General features: G+C 48.9%; 1 protein-coding gene across 7 annotated transcripts in view; it reads right to left on the bottom strand.

Moving 5' to 3' along the window:
• The window catches only part of Prom1 (prominin 1), a 142,517-nt gene that overhangs the window by 50,392 nt on the left and 73,668 nt on the right, over positions 1-18,457 (bottom strand). For all 7 annotated transcript variants that reach the window (XM_023699547.1, XM_023699551.1, XM_023699537.1 and 4 more), the window contains exons 3-4: positions 8,770-8,825; positions 1,383-1,588 (exon numbers count right to left, since the gene is read on the bottom strand). In XM_023699547.1, the coding sequence (XP_023555315.1) occupies positions 1,383-1,588; positions 8,770-8,825 (262 nt within the window). The remainder of the gene's footprint in view (positions 1-1,382; positions 1,589-8,769; positions 8,826-18,457) is intronic.

Here is an 18,457-nt window from a genome sequence, read left to right as displayed (position 1 = left end):
CCAGCCCCATTGCTACACTAATTCTGAAGTGCCAGCAGCCCAGCCACAGCAGCAAGCTCCTTCCTCCCAGCCCACAACCCACAATTTCCTTTCCGGAGACAGCCACTGCTAGTCCTTTCATACACTGTTTGCGCACACAGCCAAGTGTTTGCATCTCCTTCCCTTTCTATTTTTAGCACAGTAACAGTGTTTAAGACTCATCTGCAACCTGCTCCTTTCAGTTGTTTCCATGGAGGACCATTTCCATCAACACATCTGGAGTGGTTCCGGATAGATCAGAGAATATAGCAGCTCTTACAGCTCCCAAGGGAATAGTGTTTAGAGTGACTCAAGACAGACGCCACCAGCCCTGGTGCCCATATCCACAGGCCGCATTTCTTTCTGCTGGTGTATGAGACATCAGTTGAGTAAATGAGGACATGTAGGAGAACAACCAAAAGTCACCAGCAGGGCCCAGTATCTTGACACACGTCCCTCAGCTGGGGAGTCAATCTGGACTCAACAAACCAGCCTCATGTTAAAAGCAATCTATTTGTGATCTGTCAATTGGACAACTTCTGATGGCAGCAGGAACAATAGAAGAGACATCCTACATTATGAGCTCTGTTCCGGACTTCAAAAAATGGTAGTAGATAAACAGAAAATTTAAGAAGGGTCAGCCAAATAGCTCAGCAGATTAAAGCACCTGCAAGCAAGTGCAGGACCCTGGGGGTTTGATCCCTGGGCCTGCCATGCCAGCCCTGTCCCCAGGGCGCGCTGAGATGGCAACTGAGACTGGGTGTGGTGGTGTGCACCTGTAATCCCAGCACTTGGGAGGCTGTAAATAGGCAGATCGCTACAAGTCCAATCTAGTAGTGAGACCCTGAACACTCTGTAGACCCTTCCCCCCAAAAAAACAAACAAACAAACAAAAAAACCAAAAATAAACAAACAAACAAACAAAAAACAAAGAAAATGGATTTAGGTATTACTAGAAAGTTCACTATATTCTACAATACTGTCAGACTTTCAAATACAGGAACTGTACCCATCCATCAGGATCACTTTGGATCAGACTAGCAAATGTGGGCTCTGTCTTCGTGCATGCCGTCTGCCTCCAGAGCCCGGTCTCAGAGGACACAAATGCTTTCCGCAGTCCAAGAGCCCTCAGAACGGCAACATGGGGAAAATACCAGAGAACCGGCTCAAGGGGAAGTTAGGGCAGCTTCCTCACTAGGCTGACTCGTGGTGATAGAGACAGTTTCCCATTCCTCCCGGACAAGCACTATTTTCTCTATTTTCTGTTCATCTGTATTGTTTTGTTTCAAACTCATGGGTTTTAAACAAACACAGGAGAGAGCGGCCCTAATCCAGGCTCAGCCACTGTTCAGGCGTCTACTTGCCTTATAAGCACACTAATCACCAACAGGGACACGGCGAAGTATTTCCTCCGGAAGGGGCCGCTTTCCTTCTGTCGCTGGTGCATTTCTCCCCCGCACTTGTTGCAGCAGCGGCACACACAGAAGAAATACCCCACCACTGGCATCAGCACGATGAACAGCAGCCCCAGAACAGCGCAGATGATGACGCCGATCTCATAGAAGGTGATCTGCAATGAGAACAAAAGCAACAGCACACACTGTCACACCACACAGGAAGCAGGACATTCCACAGCACGCGCACTGCATCATTTTAACCTAGTTGTCATCTCCAGCTCAATGAAGGTGCAGGTACACTCTTCCACTACAAAGCTCCTACCTGAAACAGAGGCAGCAGAGAACTGAGTTATCCGAATACTGGACCAAGTGAGTACTAGCTTCCTTTCAATTTCCAGCTATAAGGTCAAGCCACAAATGGTATACTTTCAGCCCCAAAGACAGTTTACATTTTCAAATAGTTTCATGCATCTGGATATGAACACTAGCACAGTGAATGATCACTATACAGGGGACTTTACACCAGAATGACAGGGCAAGTAGAAGTGACGAAAGACCTGAAGCAATTTGAGTTGGTTCAATTGCGGAGGATCCCATAGATACCAAAGAAGCTGGAATGTATATACATTTAGAATAAACACTCAGACCTTCTGAGTCAGGAAGTGAAACACAGACCACTTATTTTTTGCATCTATACACTGGGAATAATAGTATGGGTCTTGTTGGGTCATTATGAAAATTCAAGATGATGTGTCATTAGAGAGTGCCTAACTGAGTCCTAGGCACAGTACAAACAATAACTGGCACTTCCCATGCTGTGGTATGGCCCTGACAAAGGAATGGATGCCACCGCTCATGGCTTGTCCAGGGCCTAATCACCAACAGGGACACGGAGTGGCCAGCATCACTTCTAGAAGCCATCATGTGACCCAAACAGAGCTTCCTCATCACTGCTGGCTTTATTTTGAGATAAATGAAAATGAATGCAACTGGATAATGGAACGAAACCTTATTCCTCCCCTGGATGCTGTTGCTCACATTTCTAAAAACCTAAAGAAAAGCACACGTTGGCAGTCGGCAACTAATGGACAAGCTGCGCAGCACTGGATGCCGACATCGGGGGAGAGGCAATAGGACACAAGAAGTCTTGGTCCTGTGGTCCAGCATTGAGGCAAGCTCTTGTGTCTGACTCTCTCCTGACCCTCCCCTCACCCTGTGTTCTCCAGTGATCCAGTGAAGTCTATTTGCTTTCATTACCATGAGCCTGGGGTGAGCAAGAGAGTGGCTGGGGCGGCTGCTCTCTCCAGCCTGTGCCTTCTGTGACGGGTTAGGAACTGCGTACAGGCAAGCGAGCCAGTCACAAAAGTAACTCTAGCAAAGAATGATCTTTGCTCTGTGCTCTGACGGTGTCTTGAGACCAGGCGACCAAGCTGAGACGCGTGTCATCCAGCCCACCTGTTGTGGGGAGGCGCCTGTGATGACCTATCACCTGTTATGACCTATCGCCTGTTATAAGAAGGTGCCCATCAGCATTTGAACACTCACAAACTCCTGTATGAGCCAGCCCCAAGTCAGCCTCCCAGCAAGATGGACGTTGTCGTGACAGTCACTCACCTTCTACTTTAACTGGCCTTAGAATAAAGTCCCCTTCCCTGCCTCGGATTGTGCCCCTTGGTTGGTCTGCTGGGAAGCCAGCAGATAAGGACTTGGGTCCTGCAGCCTTCCCGGGGATTTGCCTTGAAGGCAGCTCTGAAATGCAAATCAGTTGCAGCCCAGCAGGGGCTGCAGGGTCCCCTTCCTGGTCAGTGTCCCTTAGCATTAACCCCATCAGTATATTGTAGGGGGCAGAGAACTGCATGACTGAAGGCGGAAACAGCTAGCCAAGTGCCCCGTGCACAGTGAGCTCTGGATGGACACTGAAGACTTCTAGGGGCAAAAGCTCAAGAGTAAGGCCAGGTGCCTGATGCCTGAAGATTATCTACTTCGATATGAAGATTGAAATGCTAACGTGAGGAGAAAGGTGCTGAATTTGCTGCATGTGTCTACGTAAGACCCTTCCCCGTGCATGAAGACCCTTCTATGCTGATTTTACCTCTTCTCTGAGGAATAATTAGAGGGCTTAACTAGGAACCACCCAGACTCTCCAAACTTACATGACTCCATATTTCCTATCATTGCTCACTAAATGATTCCAAATTATTTACCACTTCTAAACAACTTAGAAATAATAATTTTAGACTGGGCATGGTGGAGTGCGCCTATAATCCCAGCTCTTGGGAGGCTGTAAACAGGTGGATCACTATGAGTCTGATCTAGTAGTGAGGCCCTGAATACCCTGTAGACCCTTCCCTAAAATACAGAAAAAAAAATAATAAAAAAGAAATAGTAATTTTAATCCCTCCTTTGTAAACTCCAGGAGTCACTGAACCCAAAACCAGTAGAGAAGGGGTACAGGAAAGGCTGCGGGCCACCAAGCACCAACTTTACATCAGATCCACAGTCCTCCCAACGTTGCCTTCTGCACATCACTTGGACTCAGAAACAAAAATGCATCATTTTAAGAGCTGGCTTCAAGGTGAAAGTCTTCCTGAGGCCCTGTAGTGCGCAGTTACTTTCTCATTCATCAAGATCTTACAGCATTTTATAGATTATGTTGAAGATAAGGCCAAGGGAGGCTTAAACAAAGTGGCAGAAGCAAGAATGACATGGAAAATTTAAAACTCAACACAAGAAGAAAATGTCAGGGATGTTCGGACAAAGGTGAAGTAGTTAGGTGGTTGAAGACAAAGGACAGATAGCAGACACGGGCATTACCTTCAGGGCCAGGACTACATTTTCTGGCTGTGGGAGCCAAGGCAGTTGAGGAATTTGCATGTAGCAGAAGCAGCGTGCACCAAGAAAACAGAAAAATCCACGTGAGTGAGAGACCACAACTTAGAGCATTGCCACCCCACACAGAGAATCAGGGAACAGAGAGATGGACACAGGAAAGGGACACAACCCTTAAGTGTGCATTTGGGAAGCAGTATTTGGGGCAGAGCCAGGTTCTACAATTTGCATTTGATATTTGAACAGTTCCTAATACACTGGTCAGGTATGGCAAGGAAAATTGCAGGGAAAGTTACAAATGTTTCATGCAATAACCATGTGATCCACATATAACAGAGAGCCAGGGGTTGCCTGTGGCCCAAAAGTCAAAGGCAACACCTTCCAGCATCGCGCTACAATCAGACCAGATGGTGTTGGTCCTGTGCTTATGAGTCTTGCATAGATTCCCCATATACTTAATGCCAATGTCTTCATGTGGTTCTCTATGGCCGAACCCCAGCTTCAAGCCCCTGTTCTTCCTGACCATTCTAATGGTGAGCCAGAATGCAGGGTCCCTGGGAAGTGGCTCACCCCATACTCTGTAGCATGGCTGGGGTGGCATGGCTGACTGTTGGATCTTGAGCCCACAGCTTTTCACCCAGTGGGCAGTGCCCTGGTGGAGACCCAGCTGCCCTGGTGATATGTGCTTCAACACCTCTGGTGGGGACAGCATCTCCCTGCAAGGCCTAAATGAGTTACCATGTGCCAGGTCCGTGGAAGCACGCCTGGAAGCCAACATGTGCTAAGCTAAGGGTACTGCTGCTTCCCCCTCGAGAAAAGTAGGACTGTTTGAGTCATTTCTCAGGTCCCTGTAACTTCATCTGGCTGCTCTCCATGGGTCACTGGTGCCTAGCCTTGGTCCCTCCTTGGTCTGGCCTCTCCAGCCACGGTTCCATTGTCCTGACTCTGGAATGTGCCTCAGGTTCTCTGAAATCACAGACTGGAGATGAACATGCCTGAACAGACCATTCTGTGAAGCTCCACGCTCAGTATTCCGCCCCTAGCAAGCTGAAGGGTTATTCACACCGCAGTAGAGGCCAACTTGGGACTGACCGTTGCTGCCCAGAGATAATTATTCTCTAGGCTATTTTGGGGCCTAATACGTAAATTTTATCCCTCGGAGGCAGTAATACTCTTTGCTGACAGCTGAAGATGCTCAGGTGAAAGCTGTTCCTTCCAAATTACTCCCTTTGGGACTATGCCCGGTGGGCTGGAACGTCTCATATTTGTTGTGGGTGTTGGTCAGCTTGGAATTAGCTTGGTCTGGGTACAAATCCCAGCTTTTTTGTGTGGCTACTGGGTGACCTCAGGTAAGAACTCAGCTCCTCTGAGCATCGGGCTTTCCACATCTACTGTAGCAGCAGTGCTTGCTCCTCTGAGTGGGACCTTGTAAGGACCAGGAGGGACACAAGGCTCTAACCAAGGCCTGCATGCACAGAGCAGCAAGGGTGGCTCTTCCTGCTGCGCAGAAGATGAAATGGCCTGGGGAGACCCTCTCAGATGCAGGTAGGCAGCACGGCAGTTTGAGCAAAGATTTTCAGGCAGAAGTAAGGCTTCACTTCTCAATGGCTCTACTTGCTTTTAGGTGTAGGTGAAATGCTGGACCATGGTGGAATCCCCCGAGGGCAAGGCCACGTTCCCTCCTCTGCTGTTCCTGGCCTTTATCAGAACTGCATGTCTGGTGCAGTTCCTTTCCATCCTGCATCTCAGCTTGCTCAGGCGGCCGCAGTCAGGTACCTGAGTCTGGGGGCTTCGACATCTGCAGCTGGTGGGCTGGGTTGGGCCAGCCAACCTCCTTGGCTGTCAGCAGCCACCTTCTCACTGTCTCCTCCTGGGGTCTCTCCTGTGTAATTCTCTGGGCCCGCATTTCCCCTGCTGAGACAGACAGCAGTCGTGCTGGAGTATGGCCCCCTCTAAGGGCCTCATCCACAACCTGCATCTCCTAAAGTCCTGCGTCCAAATCCAGCGGCATTCATTGCTATGAGGGTGAGGACTCTGACATAAGAGTTCTGGACACAGTTCAGCCCATAAGGTGTTGGCACGCCTTAGGCTTGGACTCTCCTCTACCCATGGTGTGCTCCTAGGAGAGGGGCTGTGCTGCAGCAGGTGATGGCCCTGCTGTGTGCTGCTCCTCATGGGAGCTCCAGCAGTATCAATTAATAGAAAACACTGTATTAAGCAAAGGAGAGAAAGCCTCAAAAGAAAAATTCAGGGAAGAGAAAGGGTCAAGGACTTCAAAGCACAGTGGTACCTTGGTTCATGAACTTAATTCTTTCCACAATTCTGGCTCAAGCCAAACTGGATGAGAAGCCAGGGCAAGGGAAGCGGGGACAACTCCGGCCCAGGACACTCCCTAGAGACACCTTACCTGTGGGACTGTGCTGGGGGTGGGTGCAGGCGACTGCAAAGACACTGGCATTGTTGCCCAGGCCCTGAGACCCACAGCGCACACTTGTGCTGCCTCCAACACACCAGCCAAGATCCCTGAGACACTGTCCTCTAGGTCCCCGGGGAGTACTCGGGAATGAGAATGAGCACTGTCCCCAGCTCCCAAGCAGCCCTAATCTGTGCTTTTGCGGTCCTAGTGTGCTCTCTCACCCTTCCTGTGAGCTAAGGTGAAGCCAGTGCCTGGCAGTTTCTCATGGCTGGTCTGCATGACACAGCTGTCCCTTCCGGGGCTGCTGGCACACTGGTACCCTGAATAGGCTGCCCCGCCCTTCCTCACTTCCCAGCCACAGTTCCCCAGTTGAGAGTTTTCCCTTCAGCCCTTGTACCAGGCACTGGGTTGGAGGGGGACCCAATCTAACACACTCCGAATTTCTCAGACCAAACCCCATCAACAGCTCTACTTTTGCCCAACTAAATCCCTTCTCCTCGGGTGACACTTTCTTTAGCTCATTCGCGCTGGTTCCCTTCTACCTCCTTTCTGCACTTCACCTGCACCCCAGTGGTTTTCAGCCGAGATGCCTGGTACACAGGAGCTCCATGCCAAGCACCAAAGAGCTGTCCAGCTAAGAACCCTGCCAGGGACAACAGCGGCCCAGTCCCACCTTGTGCTTGCCAGAATCCTCACAGCTCCCAGGGTCTCAGAATGTCTCCCTTCCATACCTAAGCTCACCAGGAGTGCTGTCCCCAAACCCCACTCATTCCCTTGAATACCTCAGGTATTCAGGTCACTAACTGCTGACAGTGAGCTACTTTTAAAGACAGATATAAGGGCAACAGTGTTTTGATTCTGCCTAGTGATTCAGACCAACACAAGCAGCTATTGGGAAGACTCACATGAACCCAGGAGCATGGGAGAATGAAAATGCTGCCCAGTCCTGGGGAAAGCCGTGAGCTCTCACCAGCCTCACCTCAGCCTTCCCTGCTGCTGGCTGGTCGTGGCTCTCAGATGGGCTTTGCTCTTTGGCTTCTATATTCGCTTTTCTCTTGAGTGTCATTTTGTTGCAAATTGAGGATACAATGAGGCTGTTTGCCAGTATAGTGTCTAACGACAGTGTCTGAGGTCACTGTCATGTGCAAAAGCTGCCTGCCCTCATCAGGAGCACCGGGCTCTCCCTGCATACCCACTGTCAGGCACCCAAAGGAAAGAGCAGTGCTCCGAGAGGCGAGGACACAACAGACAGTTCATTCTTATTCTGCATGCAGTACAGCAGTTCTTCTCTTGTGTTTCCTGGGCAGCCTGCACGAACCCCATATCAGCACCAAAAGGACATCCTTCTGGCCAGGCGTGGCGGTCAGTGCAGTGGACGGGCAGCACCTGCAGCAGAGGCACGAGGGCTCCTGGACAGCTTCTGGATGGCCACAGGTCGCTCCCTCTGCCAGCGGGCCCAGCTCCCTTGTCCTCCTCCCTGCTCGCTTCTCTCCTGAAACCCTTGGCTCACAAAGGAACCCAACCTGGGGCTGGGCTGGAGGGGGAGCCGCTTCCCACCCGCTCTGACCTCTGATTAAGCCCCAAGTCTTCGCCTCCCGGAAGGGCTTCGGTTGGAGCTACTTTTCCCCAAGTTCCTCCGCAGGTCCCCGGTGGAGCTGCTTCCTTCCTCTTCCCCTCTCTGACCCCTCAGGTGCTGTCCCTGGCAGGAGCTGGGGCGGTCCCCTCTCCCAGCTCCCTCCCAGTTGCTGCCTGGAGCTTGAAGCCAGCAGAAGGAAACACTGCTCAGCAGGAAGCCGCTTTCCAGCACCTCTCACTCTGGTCCCAGGGCTTTCTGGAACAACTGAACTCAAGGCTTCTTCCCTTAGCCAATGAAGTACAGGAAGATTAATTTTTAAGTAACACACAAGATTGTCTTCAGGGTTCCTTTTGAAAGCTCCATTGTCTTTGCACGGAATCCATAAGGTGTCCCAACAGTCCACAAAAGTCCTTTATCAAAGAAGTCTATTAAAGTTACAGTTTAAGTAACCATTGATTAAAAGATTTATTTCCCAGCCTGCCGATTTTTTGTTCTCTTTATTACTTTTAATAACAAACACCAACAAAAATTACCTTGTCATAATCAGCTGAGGGCTCAAACTTCTTCTTTAAGATTTTTTTGACAATATCTGGAGGGGAAGCAAACAACAAAATTATTCTTTCAGTAAAAAATACAAAATTCAGACTTAGAAAAAAGAGGTGTGTATGTGCTTACAAACGGTGATACGCGGTATGCTTCTAAGTGTGTTTGTTTCCTGAGATAAGGTACATCATTAGGTTAATGAGACTACAGTTGAAAGCAAAGGAAGGAAAATATTTCCCTGCTTTGTGAGGATGCCCATTTCAAAAAGATCACAATTTCTCACAATGCACCTTAATATTTACCAGGGAACCACAGGCAGCTCTTTAGTAACCACCGCTAAAACACTGCAGTATGTTAAAACTGCTAATTCTTACTCGGAATCACAAATACAGTTTCTTTTATTTTTTAGTTCAAGCAACGTGTGCACTATTTTTATGAATGAATCTTAAAATTCACTCGACTCAAGAAGTCTTAACGCCTGCGCCCTCAGCGACGACGCTGGAGGCTGGAGCGAGAAGAGGAGAGGCGGAGCTCAGCGTGGGCAGGGGCGCAGCTGCAGCTGCGTAGCCAGGCCGGTATCAAAGCCTTGAAGAAGGAGCCGGCGCGGTGCTGGGGCGCAGCTCCTAGCAGGGGCTGTAAGTCCAGCCTCCAGGACTGCAATCAACAACTACAACAAACCTTATCCCGGGAAATCCCTCTCTTGTAATCAGTTATAGGAAAACCCTGAAGTGATGTGCAAAGTTAGGTTTTTCTGTACATGTTCATTTGGTGCGTTTTCAAAATCTGACATAGACCCAGGCAAGAGTTAAAAGGCATCTCCTACTCGGAGCCACCACCCAGGAATGTGGAGTCAACTGAGGTGCAGTGAGGGCCAGGCTCTGACTGGATCCACGCAGAGAAGTGCATCCCTGCTTGGGGGGACCGCGTGGTGCGTCCTTGTATAGAACCAGGAAGTTCAGATGGACACCGGGAAAACAAGGCCAGCCGCTCCCTGCAGGACTTTCTGGAAAACAGGTTCCTTCAGGGCCCCAGGGGAGACCCGAGCAGATGTTTAACGATTTTGCAGCCGGTGCATGACTTTCCACCTAGTAGCAACCCTGGGAGCTGGAATTATACCTTCATGGTCCCTGAGGCCCTGCCGCAGGGGGCCGGCAGCTGCCGCCCACACCCTCACCCCCACCCTGCACACACTCAGCCTGGCATTGGTGTGTACCACAGGGCAGGCTTCCCTTAGACTACTGCGGAGGGTACTGCTCCACGACTAATTTTTCTTAAAAAAAAAAAAAGATTAACAGTCATCTCTTTATTAAGATATAGTTAATAGCATACTTATGTTTGTAGCATGTCCTAATCTGGGAGTTTTGTCCCAGGAGGAGGTGGGAGTTCAAGATCCACCCCATATTTAATCTTAGGCGAATAATTAACTGCCATAAGCACCCATATCTGCAAAATGAGGTGAGGGCCCTGCTTTCCAAGGATCCCTAGCGTCACGTGAAATAAACTGCAAGGGCAGCAGGACACTGGGACTAGGTGTATACTACTATGACCACATGAAGGGATTTAAATGCGGAGACCACAGAACAGCGTACACGTGCAGTGTGAGAGGCCATTATCGAGGCAATGCAGGATCCACTCAACTTTTCATTTAGCAAAAGAAAAATCATTATGGGAGCCCTCAAAAATCAAAGACGAGAAATACCATTTGACCCTGCCGTGCCACTCCTGGATACATTCCAGAAAAATTCAAGACACTGTACTATACTGCTCCACGTACATCCACATACACAGTGGTACAGGTCACCAGAGCTAAGTGTTGGAAACCCTAGATAACTGGCAACCGGTGAACCGAAGAAGAAAATGTTATTTGGGGACTGGGGAGCTAACTCAGCGGTCTAAACACCTGCCCGGCGAGCGCAAAGACCCAGGTTCAATTCCCAGTACTGCATACTGTGCAGGCCCCAGGCCCCAGGGGCGGTGAGCCATGCTGACGACCAAAACCAGATGTGGGGGTGCAGGCCTGGAATCCCAGTGCTGGGGGTGGGCGCTGGGACTGGAGGAGCACTAGGAGCCCAAGCTGCGTAGTCAGACCCTGTACCAAATAAACGATTTTTTAAAAAGAAAAAGATGTCATTTGTATACAAAGGAATATTAGTCATAAAGAACAAAATCATTTGATTTGCAATAAAACGGATGGAACGCCAGACCATCCTGCTAAGTGAAATAACTAGGTTCAGAAAGTTAAATACAATGTTTTTTTTTTCTTCTATGAGAGGCCTAAAATATAATAAATGAATAAAATTTAAAGGACAGATGATAGGAAACTGGAAAATAAACTCTGGAGATGGAGCAGGGGATGAGCAGGAGGGAAGAGGGGGTGGGGAGAGAGGTGAGAGTCTGGATGAAAGGCCTGCCACGTGCAGCACCAGCTCCCAGGATGAGCACGCTGCATTACCAACATGCTTTGAGCAGAAAAGCAGACTCCCAAACTAAACCAAAGCGCTCCATTTCCAGGGGAGCACGGCCCAGCTGGTGTATCCTACCTTTCCAAAGTGCCTGGTCTAGAGTCAGCTAGTGAGACAGACTGAGGCCCCGGCTGCCCGAGGGACACACAGTCACCATCACCTGCCCACCCCGGTGGGGCTGCTGGCGTGAAGCAGGATAATAAGAGGTGGGAATGAAATCAGTTCATGAGAACAGTGTCAAAAAGGCCCTGGGACACCATGGGAGTCACGCTGAGTGGATTTTACTACAGGGCATACACACAGCAGGCGGTAGGGATGCACACAGTGGCTGGACAGGAGCCCGAAGCAAGAGCAGTAGCTGCCCAGGGAGGGCTCGGGCTCTACAGAAGCCTGACCTGGGTTAGCGCATGGGCTCTGCATCAACAGCGCCTGCATGGCCTTCCTCTCCGCTCTCCACAGGCTCCTCCATGCTCTGTGGATTCAGCAGCTCCGGCTGTGACCCCACAGCAGCCTGCTGGGGGCAAGGGCAGGAGCCAGTTCTCGAACGCAGGGCCTCCGTCTATCTCCCTTACACACAGCCCAGCCAAGGGGCCCCCGAAGTCTCTTCTTTGGTTAAATAACACTTCTCATGACACTGGACTGTGGAGATAAACACACACCAGACACCACAGAGCAGCCACAGGCTGAATATGCATATGAGGCACATGTCTTCCTCAGCTCCAGCAGGCTCTCCCAGCTTCACAACTCCCACCTCTCCTCAGTCCTGAGATCCTGGTGGCCCTGGGTGTGGCAAGAACAGCCTAGGCTACATCTGCGCCATGCCCAGCACCATCTTTGACCAAGGTGTTTCCGGTCCCTCACTGTCTTCTTGTAGCAAACCTGTAAGTTCTGGAGCAAGCTGGGCCGTATAGAACTCCACGCGAGTAATGTTTCTCTATAAAATGAACAGAGAATGTAAAGCCCCGTGATATGCAGCTGATGGGTCAAGCTCATGCTGAACTGAAGTGCTCTGGGAAAGGGTCTATGGATTGGACCCCTAAGTCAGCGCTCCTGGGCTTTTGTGTTTGTCTGGAAAGGTGACTGATTAAGCGCATAAGCGGTGTCAAGTATCCTTCTGTGGCAAGATCACAGACCCTTCTTTTGCCTTCAGCGCCACTGCCTTAAACACAAGGGGCTCGGGAGTCCCCCAAGGGCACCATGCTGAGGACTTGAGCGATTCTTCGTGTGTCAAGTCACCACTGATCTGAGTGAAAGAACTTCTTCATATTTTTACTATTAGATTTACAAACAGAATAAAATGATATTTAAGTTCAATTTAGAAGAGGCAACCTCAGATACATTCAGCTATCAGATCTTTGACCAAAGGGCTGAAACATACTCTGGAGAAAAAAATAGCATCTTTAATAAATGGTTCCAGGAGAACTGGTTATCCACATGTAGAAGACTAGCTCTAGACCCATGTCTCTCACCATGTACTCAACTAAAATCAAAATGGGACCAAAGATCTAAATATTGAAGCAGAAATACTTAATGGGCTGAAAGGACAATGCAACAAACTCTTAAAGTCATAGGTCGTAATGCTTGTGTCTGATGTCCCCCTAAAGCCTCATGTAGTCATAGGCGGGCTTTGTGGAGGTGGCTGGATCAAGAGTGTGCGTGCTGGGATTACAGGTACATAATTACTGAATTAGTCCGTTGATTGCTTTAGCACAGCTCTAGGTGTGTGTGGTGGGAAGGCCCAACCTGGGAGTGGCGGGCACCACTCATAAGGAGGGGTGCCTGGAAGGGAAAAAATGGAGAGGTGGGCTGCTTTGCTGCTCTGCTGCCTGCTGCCTGCCCTGCCATATCCTGAGCTGCTTCTCCTCCATTTTGCCCTTGTCTTGCCACCTGACCTGGGATCCAGCTGACTGTACCAAAAGCCCTGCAAACTGTGAGCTACAAGTTCCTCCTTCAGCTTTGAGTCTCGAGTACTTTGTTTCAACAATGAGAAAAGTAACATAGATGCAGGGGTAAGCAAGGGCTTTCTGGATAGAACCCAAATTGCACAAAAAAAAAATGACATTGAGAGTCAACAAGTGGGATCATTTCAAATGAAAAGCCTTCTACACAGGAATGGGAACAAGTGAAGATACAGAGTGGGAAAAAGTTGCCAGTCACTCCTCAGACAGAAGGCTAATACCTAAAATAAACTGGAAAAAAATCAGACCACTCCAATAAAACTCAAAAACTGGTCAACTGAAATGAAGAAATACTTCTCAGCTGAAGTACAAGTGACAAATACTTTTTTAAACATGCTCAACCACTAGAGCACTTCTGACCACTAGGGATATCCAAATGAAAGCAGTACTGATAATTTGTGCTCTCTTTAAAAACAAAAACACTACTGAGATTTGACCTTATACCAGCGAGAATGGCCACAATCAAGTGATCAAATAAGACAAAATGCTGGAAAGGCCTGGGGGGGGGGGAGGAACCTTTCTATATGGCTGGCGAGAGTGTGAACGAGTGCCCCCATGATGGAAATCGGGCGGAGATTGCTCAAAGATGAAGCTAGAAATCCCATTTGATCTGCCTCTTCCCATTGTAGGTATCTTCCCCAGTTAGACATCACACACAGTGACATGTGTACACCCATGTCTTAGCAGCTTAATTCCTAAGAGCTGAGCCTTTACGTGGCCTGTGTGTCAACAGATTAATGGATAAAGTAAAGGTGACAGCTACACACAAAGGAGCACCACTGTGCCACAAAGAAAGATAAGCTAGAGTCGTCTGTAGGAGATGGAAGCACCTTGAGACCTTCATGGTAAGTGAAATAAACCGGATATATACGGTGGCTCATAGCTAAATAGTGCAGCTTCTCTTCTTCGAGAACTGTACTCATAGAGTAAACCCAAAGATAGATGACAGGAAACAGGGAGATCTTCTGCCAACGAGAAAGGGAGGCAGAGAGAGAAGAAACAGATGAAAAAAGAATTAAGCTGTTTTGTGTACACATCCACCTCTCCCCAAGAGGAATGTAATCTCCATGTTCTATGAATACATATCAATAAAAAGAACAAAATCACGAAATAAGAAAGCAGGTCTGCTCCGAAGGGTCTCAGCACATTCTATTTCTTGACTTGGGATGGCCTAGCCAACTTGAGGTTCTACAAGAGGGAAGCCAGCACCAGCTGAGGGCCCCGACCTCGGATGAGAGCTGCAAACCGAAGGACCGTCTTTCTACCCTGTCCTCCATGGCACTGTTGTTAGCAGCAGAGAATGCACTAACACTCCTCTGCCACTTGTAGGCCACCCTGCCCACTCTGACCAAGCAGAGAAGGGACAAAAGTTCACTTCCCTCAGGAGAGGGGACACAATCCTGGCCCCGGCAGACAAAGACACAGCAAAACCAGCAGACTGGCACCAATGCAAGCTAAGATTTCACAGGTTAGGGCCAGCCAGATAGCTCAACGGATTAAAGTGCCTGTTTAGGCAGACGTAGGGACTGGGATCTGATCCCCAGTGTGCCCTGCTGGCCCTACACCTGCGGCAAGCTGAGAGCATGAATGACAATGGGCATGGTGGCATGCATCTGTAATCCCAGTGCCTGGAAGGCTGAAAACAGAAGGGTCACTATGAGTCCAATCTGTGTAGTGACACCCTGTAGACCCTGTGCTAAATATATTTTTTTAAAAATTCACAGGTTATCTGCTGAAGAGGAGGATCATAAGTTGGAGTCCAATCTTAGTACTATGACGACTTAGTGAGAAACTATCTCAAAACTTTAAGAAAGACTGGCAATGCAGCTCAGTAGAAAGCTCTGATTTCAATCCCCAGGACTGCAAAAAAGAAAAAAAAAAAAAAAAAAATCTCCATTCAAGGTCTGAATTCTGGTACTTATAAAAGAGAAGGCACGAAAAGGCATTTAAACCCACACAAATCACTTTCAGATGAGGTGCAGCACGGCTTGCATGCAGCACTCTTCCCGTCGGCCTCTTACCCACGCACCTATCGTGCTCTATGAACCCCCCACCCGCCTGATGTACTTCAAAGAGCCTTCCAAAGCTTTACTACCTACAGATTTTCCAAATCTACAAAACATATGGTCGTAACCAAAGACTGATTTAAGCATGGCTCCACTGCCAAAAAACCCCAAAGAACATGCTCTTAGGTAACTCTTTTCTGGGAAGCACAGATCAAATAGGAGTCAAGGTTAACTCGGCTGAAGGTCATGGTGCCCCCGCTGAGAGTTATGTGCACATAGCAGCCCTTGAGATGGGCCCGGTGCCTGAGCTGCCGGCCCCAGGCTGCTCCTTCTAAAGGAGAATGTAGATCGAAATCACAATGCAGATGAAAATATCCATTTTTACATGGCTTACATGACTCCAGCACTTTCTCCAGAGCTCCTCGTGGAGGGGCTCTTAGAGGACAAGCAGAGATAACTCGCTGCAATTTATCTTATCTTCTTCATGGGCCTGGGCTTGCAAGATGTTGCTTGTTTGCTTCATCAAGAATTCTGAAATGAAAACTTCTCTTGACAGATAAAGACATTATTTCTTTAAGCAAATTCAGGAATTTTCTAGTTATTTGGATAAATTGACTCAGCTTACCTTTTATCAAGAAAAAAGTCTAGGAGCCAATTTATTGCACAGATGTTTAAATCTATATTGAGTCAGCATAGACAATGTAATCTGTTCTGACAGCTGACAGATTAACTGACAAAGAAAGGGACAGAAATCTTAAATAGTTTATTTCTATTTAAGGCCCACAGCCAGGCTTGGTGACACACACCTCTGAAATCCCGGCACTCTGGGAGGCTGAGGCTAAGCTAAACCCTGAACTCTAAACCCTAACCTTAACCCCTAACCCTAACCAACCTGGGCAACTCAATGAGATTCTACCTAAAAACAGAACTTTTGGGGGGCTGGCCAGATAGCTTAGGCAGATGCAGGGATTTGATCCCTGGCCTGCTGTGCGCGCCCCACCCCCGGGGCGCACTGAGACAGTACTTGTGTTACTGACTCTATTTCTTTCTTTAGGTGCTTGAGACGGAACCCTGGGCTTTGTGCATGCGGAGCTCAAGCAGTGTGCCCCAGCTCAATGCTGATGTCTTGGTTACTAGTCTCTCATTGTTGAGACAAAAGACTCAACGCCCACAAGTTAAGAGAGGAAAGGTCTATCCACTTCACAGTTGACGAACTTGAGTCCATAATCAGCTGCTTCCAAAGCAGGGTGGCTTCACTGGGGGAAGCAGTTCATGGCGGGCAGAAGGCAACCGAAGAACAAGGCAGGGGGAGGACGCACCTCTTCCCGGCCCTTCCACTGCAGCCAGGCTCCTGGACCAGGCCTGCTTATTCAGTAATCGCCCGGCTTCCTCCAAGCACTGCGCAGTGAATCAGTCACACACTCTAGATCCGGCCACCTCTGAAAGCCCCACCATGAGCACGTAAGGCTTTCGGGGACACAGCGAGACACAGCCACACAGCTGAGCTTCAGTACAGTAAGTTACCCCTGATGATGTAGGTGAGCTCTGCTGAGCTGGGTGAGAAGCTTTAGGAAGAAAAATGGAGTTTTCCCGAGGAAGGAGAAATCCTGTCCCGAAACCATTGCATCACCTCTTGCCTAAGCCCATGACCAGTCCTCAGATTCCATGCTTGCCAGCTCCTGCAGGGCCCTAGGGTGCACCTCTGCTCTGTTTAGATGTCTATCTCTGTGTCTTTTTACACCATCCCTCTGGAGAACACTGCCAGGGGCTGCCAGCTCTTTCCAGTGCTAGGGTACGGAGAGAAGTGTGGATTTATGGAGAAGCTTGCCTCCCACTCCTCCCAGCACTGGGAAATCCAGGAGGTGAGGTCCCCAGAACCTCAGCCAGCATCTGTTTTCAGCAGCCACCTCCTCTGCAGTGTGGTCATTGTCACCTGCCAGAACTTGTGCTTCAAGAGTTAGGAAGGATAGGTGCAAGCCTACCTATAGGTTTATTTCTTTTTTGCAATGTTGGGAATCAAACTCAGGGCTCGCAAACATGCTGGCAAGGACTCTACCTTGCTAGAGTCCTTGCCACATACCTAACAACATCTTCACTCCACCAGGCTACCTTTAAGAGACACAAGGGCTTCCCCTGAATACAGACTTCTACTAGAATTAATGACCGCACTCGCTTCGCACAAACAGCTCAGAAATGCTGCCACACAGGAAGCTGTCTATGAAAACACCAGCCACCTGTCTGGCCCTTTCCGCTTTCACCAGTCACTGAGACTGGCTTTCTCTGTCACAGCCCAGGGCTGGGTCATTTCCAGGTCTCCAGGAGAAGGGGTCCGGTTTCAAAGGCCTTGGAGCTAGGCCCCTGAGGTCTGGGAGCCATGGATGCCTGGCAAAGCTGCCTTGCAGGTAGGATTCAGGGCTGACTGGTCGCAGGGCAGCTGCTCCCCACAGAGACAGGCTCAGCCCTCAGTGCGCCCCATGAACCCCAGCAGAGCAAGAACCACCGCCAGCAGATTTGTGGGTATGTGTGTACTTCTTCCGCTAAAACATTCATGGGCAGCAAATTCAATTTAACAGCGCTTTCAGTCTGTGTTCTTTATCTCTTCATCAGGAAAAACTGGACAGGAGGATCTCGGAAAGGAACATGGCCTGAATTACGCATTTTTTTTTTTTTTTTTTTAATTTTAGAGAAGGGTCTACAGGGTGTTCAGGGTCTCACTACTAGATCAGACTCCTAGTGATCCGCCTGCTACAGCCTCTCAAGAGCTGGGATTACAGGCGCGCCACCACGCCCAGTCTCAATTGCCAAACCCCGAGGCCGAGGGCAGGGCTGGCATGGCAGGCCCGGGGATATAACCCCAAGCCCCTGCGCCTACTTGCAGGCACTTTAATCTGCTGAGCTATTGGGCCAGCCGTCCCTTGAATTACATTTTTTGATCTATACCAAAGGCAGCATCATGTCAGGGACACAAAAACTATGAGAGCACGAATTGACTAAACCCAAGTTTGTCCTGTGACGAAGACTCGCTCTGAGTGGTCTCCCAGCGACAGATATTGGGAGCAGGGGAAGAGCCAGCTGGGGCTTTTATTTATTTATTTTTTTTTCCTGTACACACCTGAACTCACTTCAATTTTTAAATTTCTTAAAGTATTAAATAACTTGGTTGTATATGGTGAGATTTTTGGACTTATGTGCAAACATGAGAAGCATAGAATTCTTTATCCTATTTTTAAAATATAATCTAATTTTTAAATG

This window comes from Octodon degus, unplaced genomic scaffold (genome assembly GCF_000260255.1).
Source record: "Octodon degus isolate 3935 unplaced genomic scaffold, OctDeg1.0 scaffold00006, whole genome shotgun sequence".
NCBI classification, from domain to species: Eukaryota; Metazoa; Chordata; class Mammalia; order Rodentia; family Octodontidae; genus Octodon; species Octodon degus.
The sequence above is the reverse complement of the archived record's forward strand: the minus strand, read 5'-3'. Positions and strand labels throughout refer to the sequence as shown.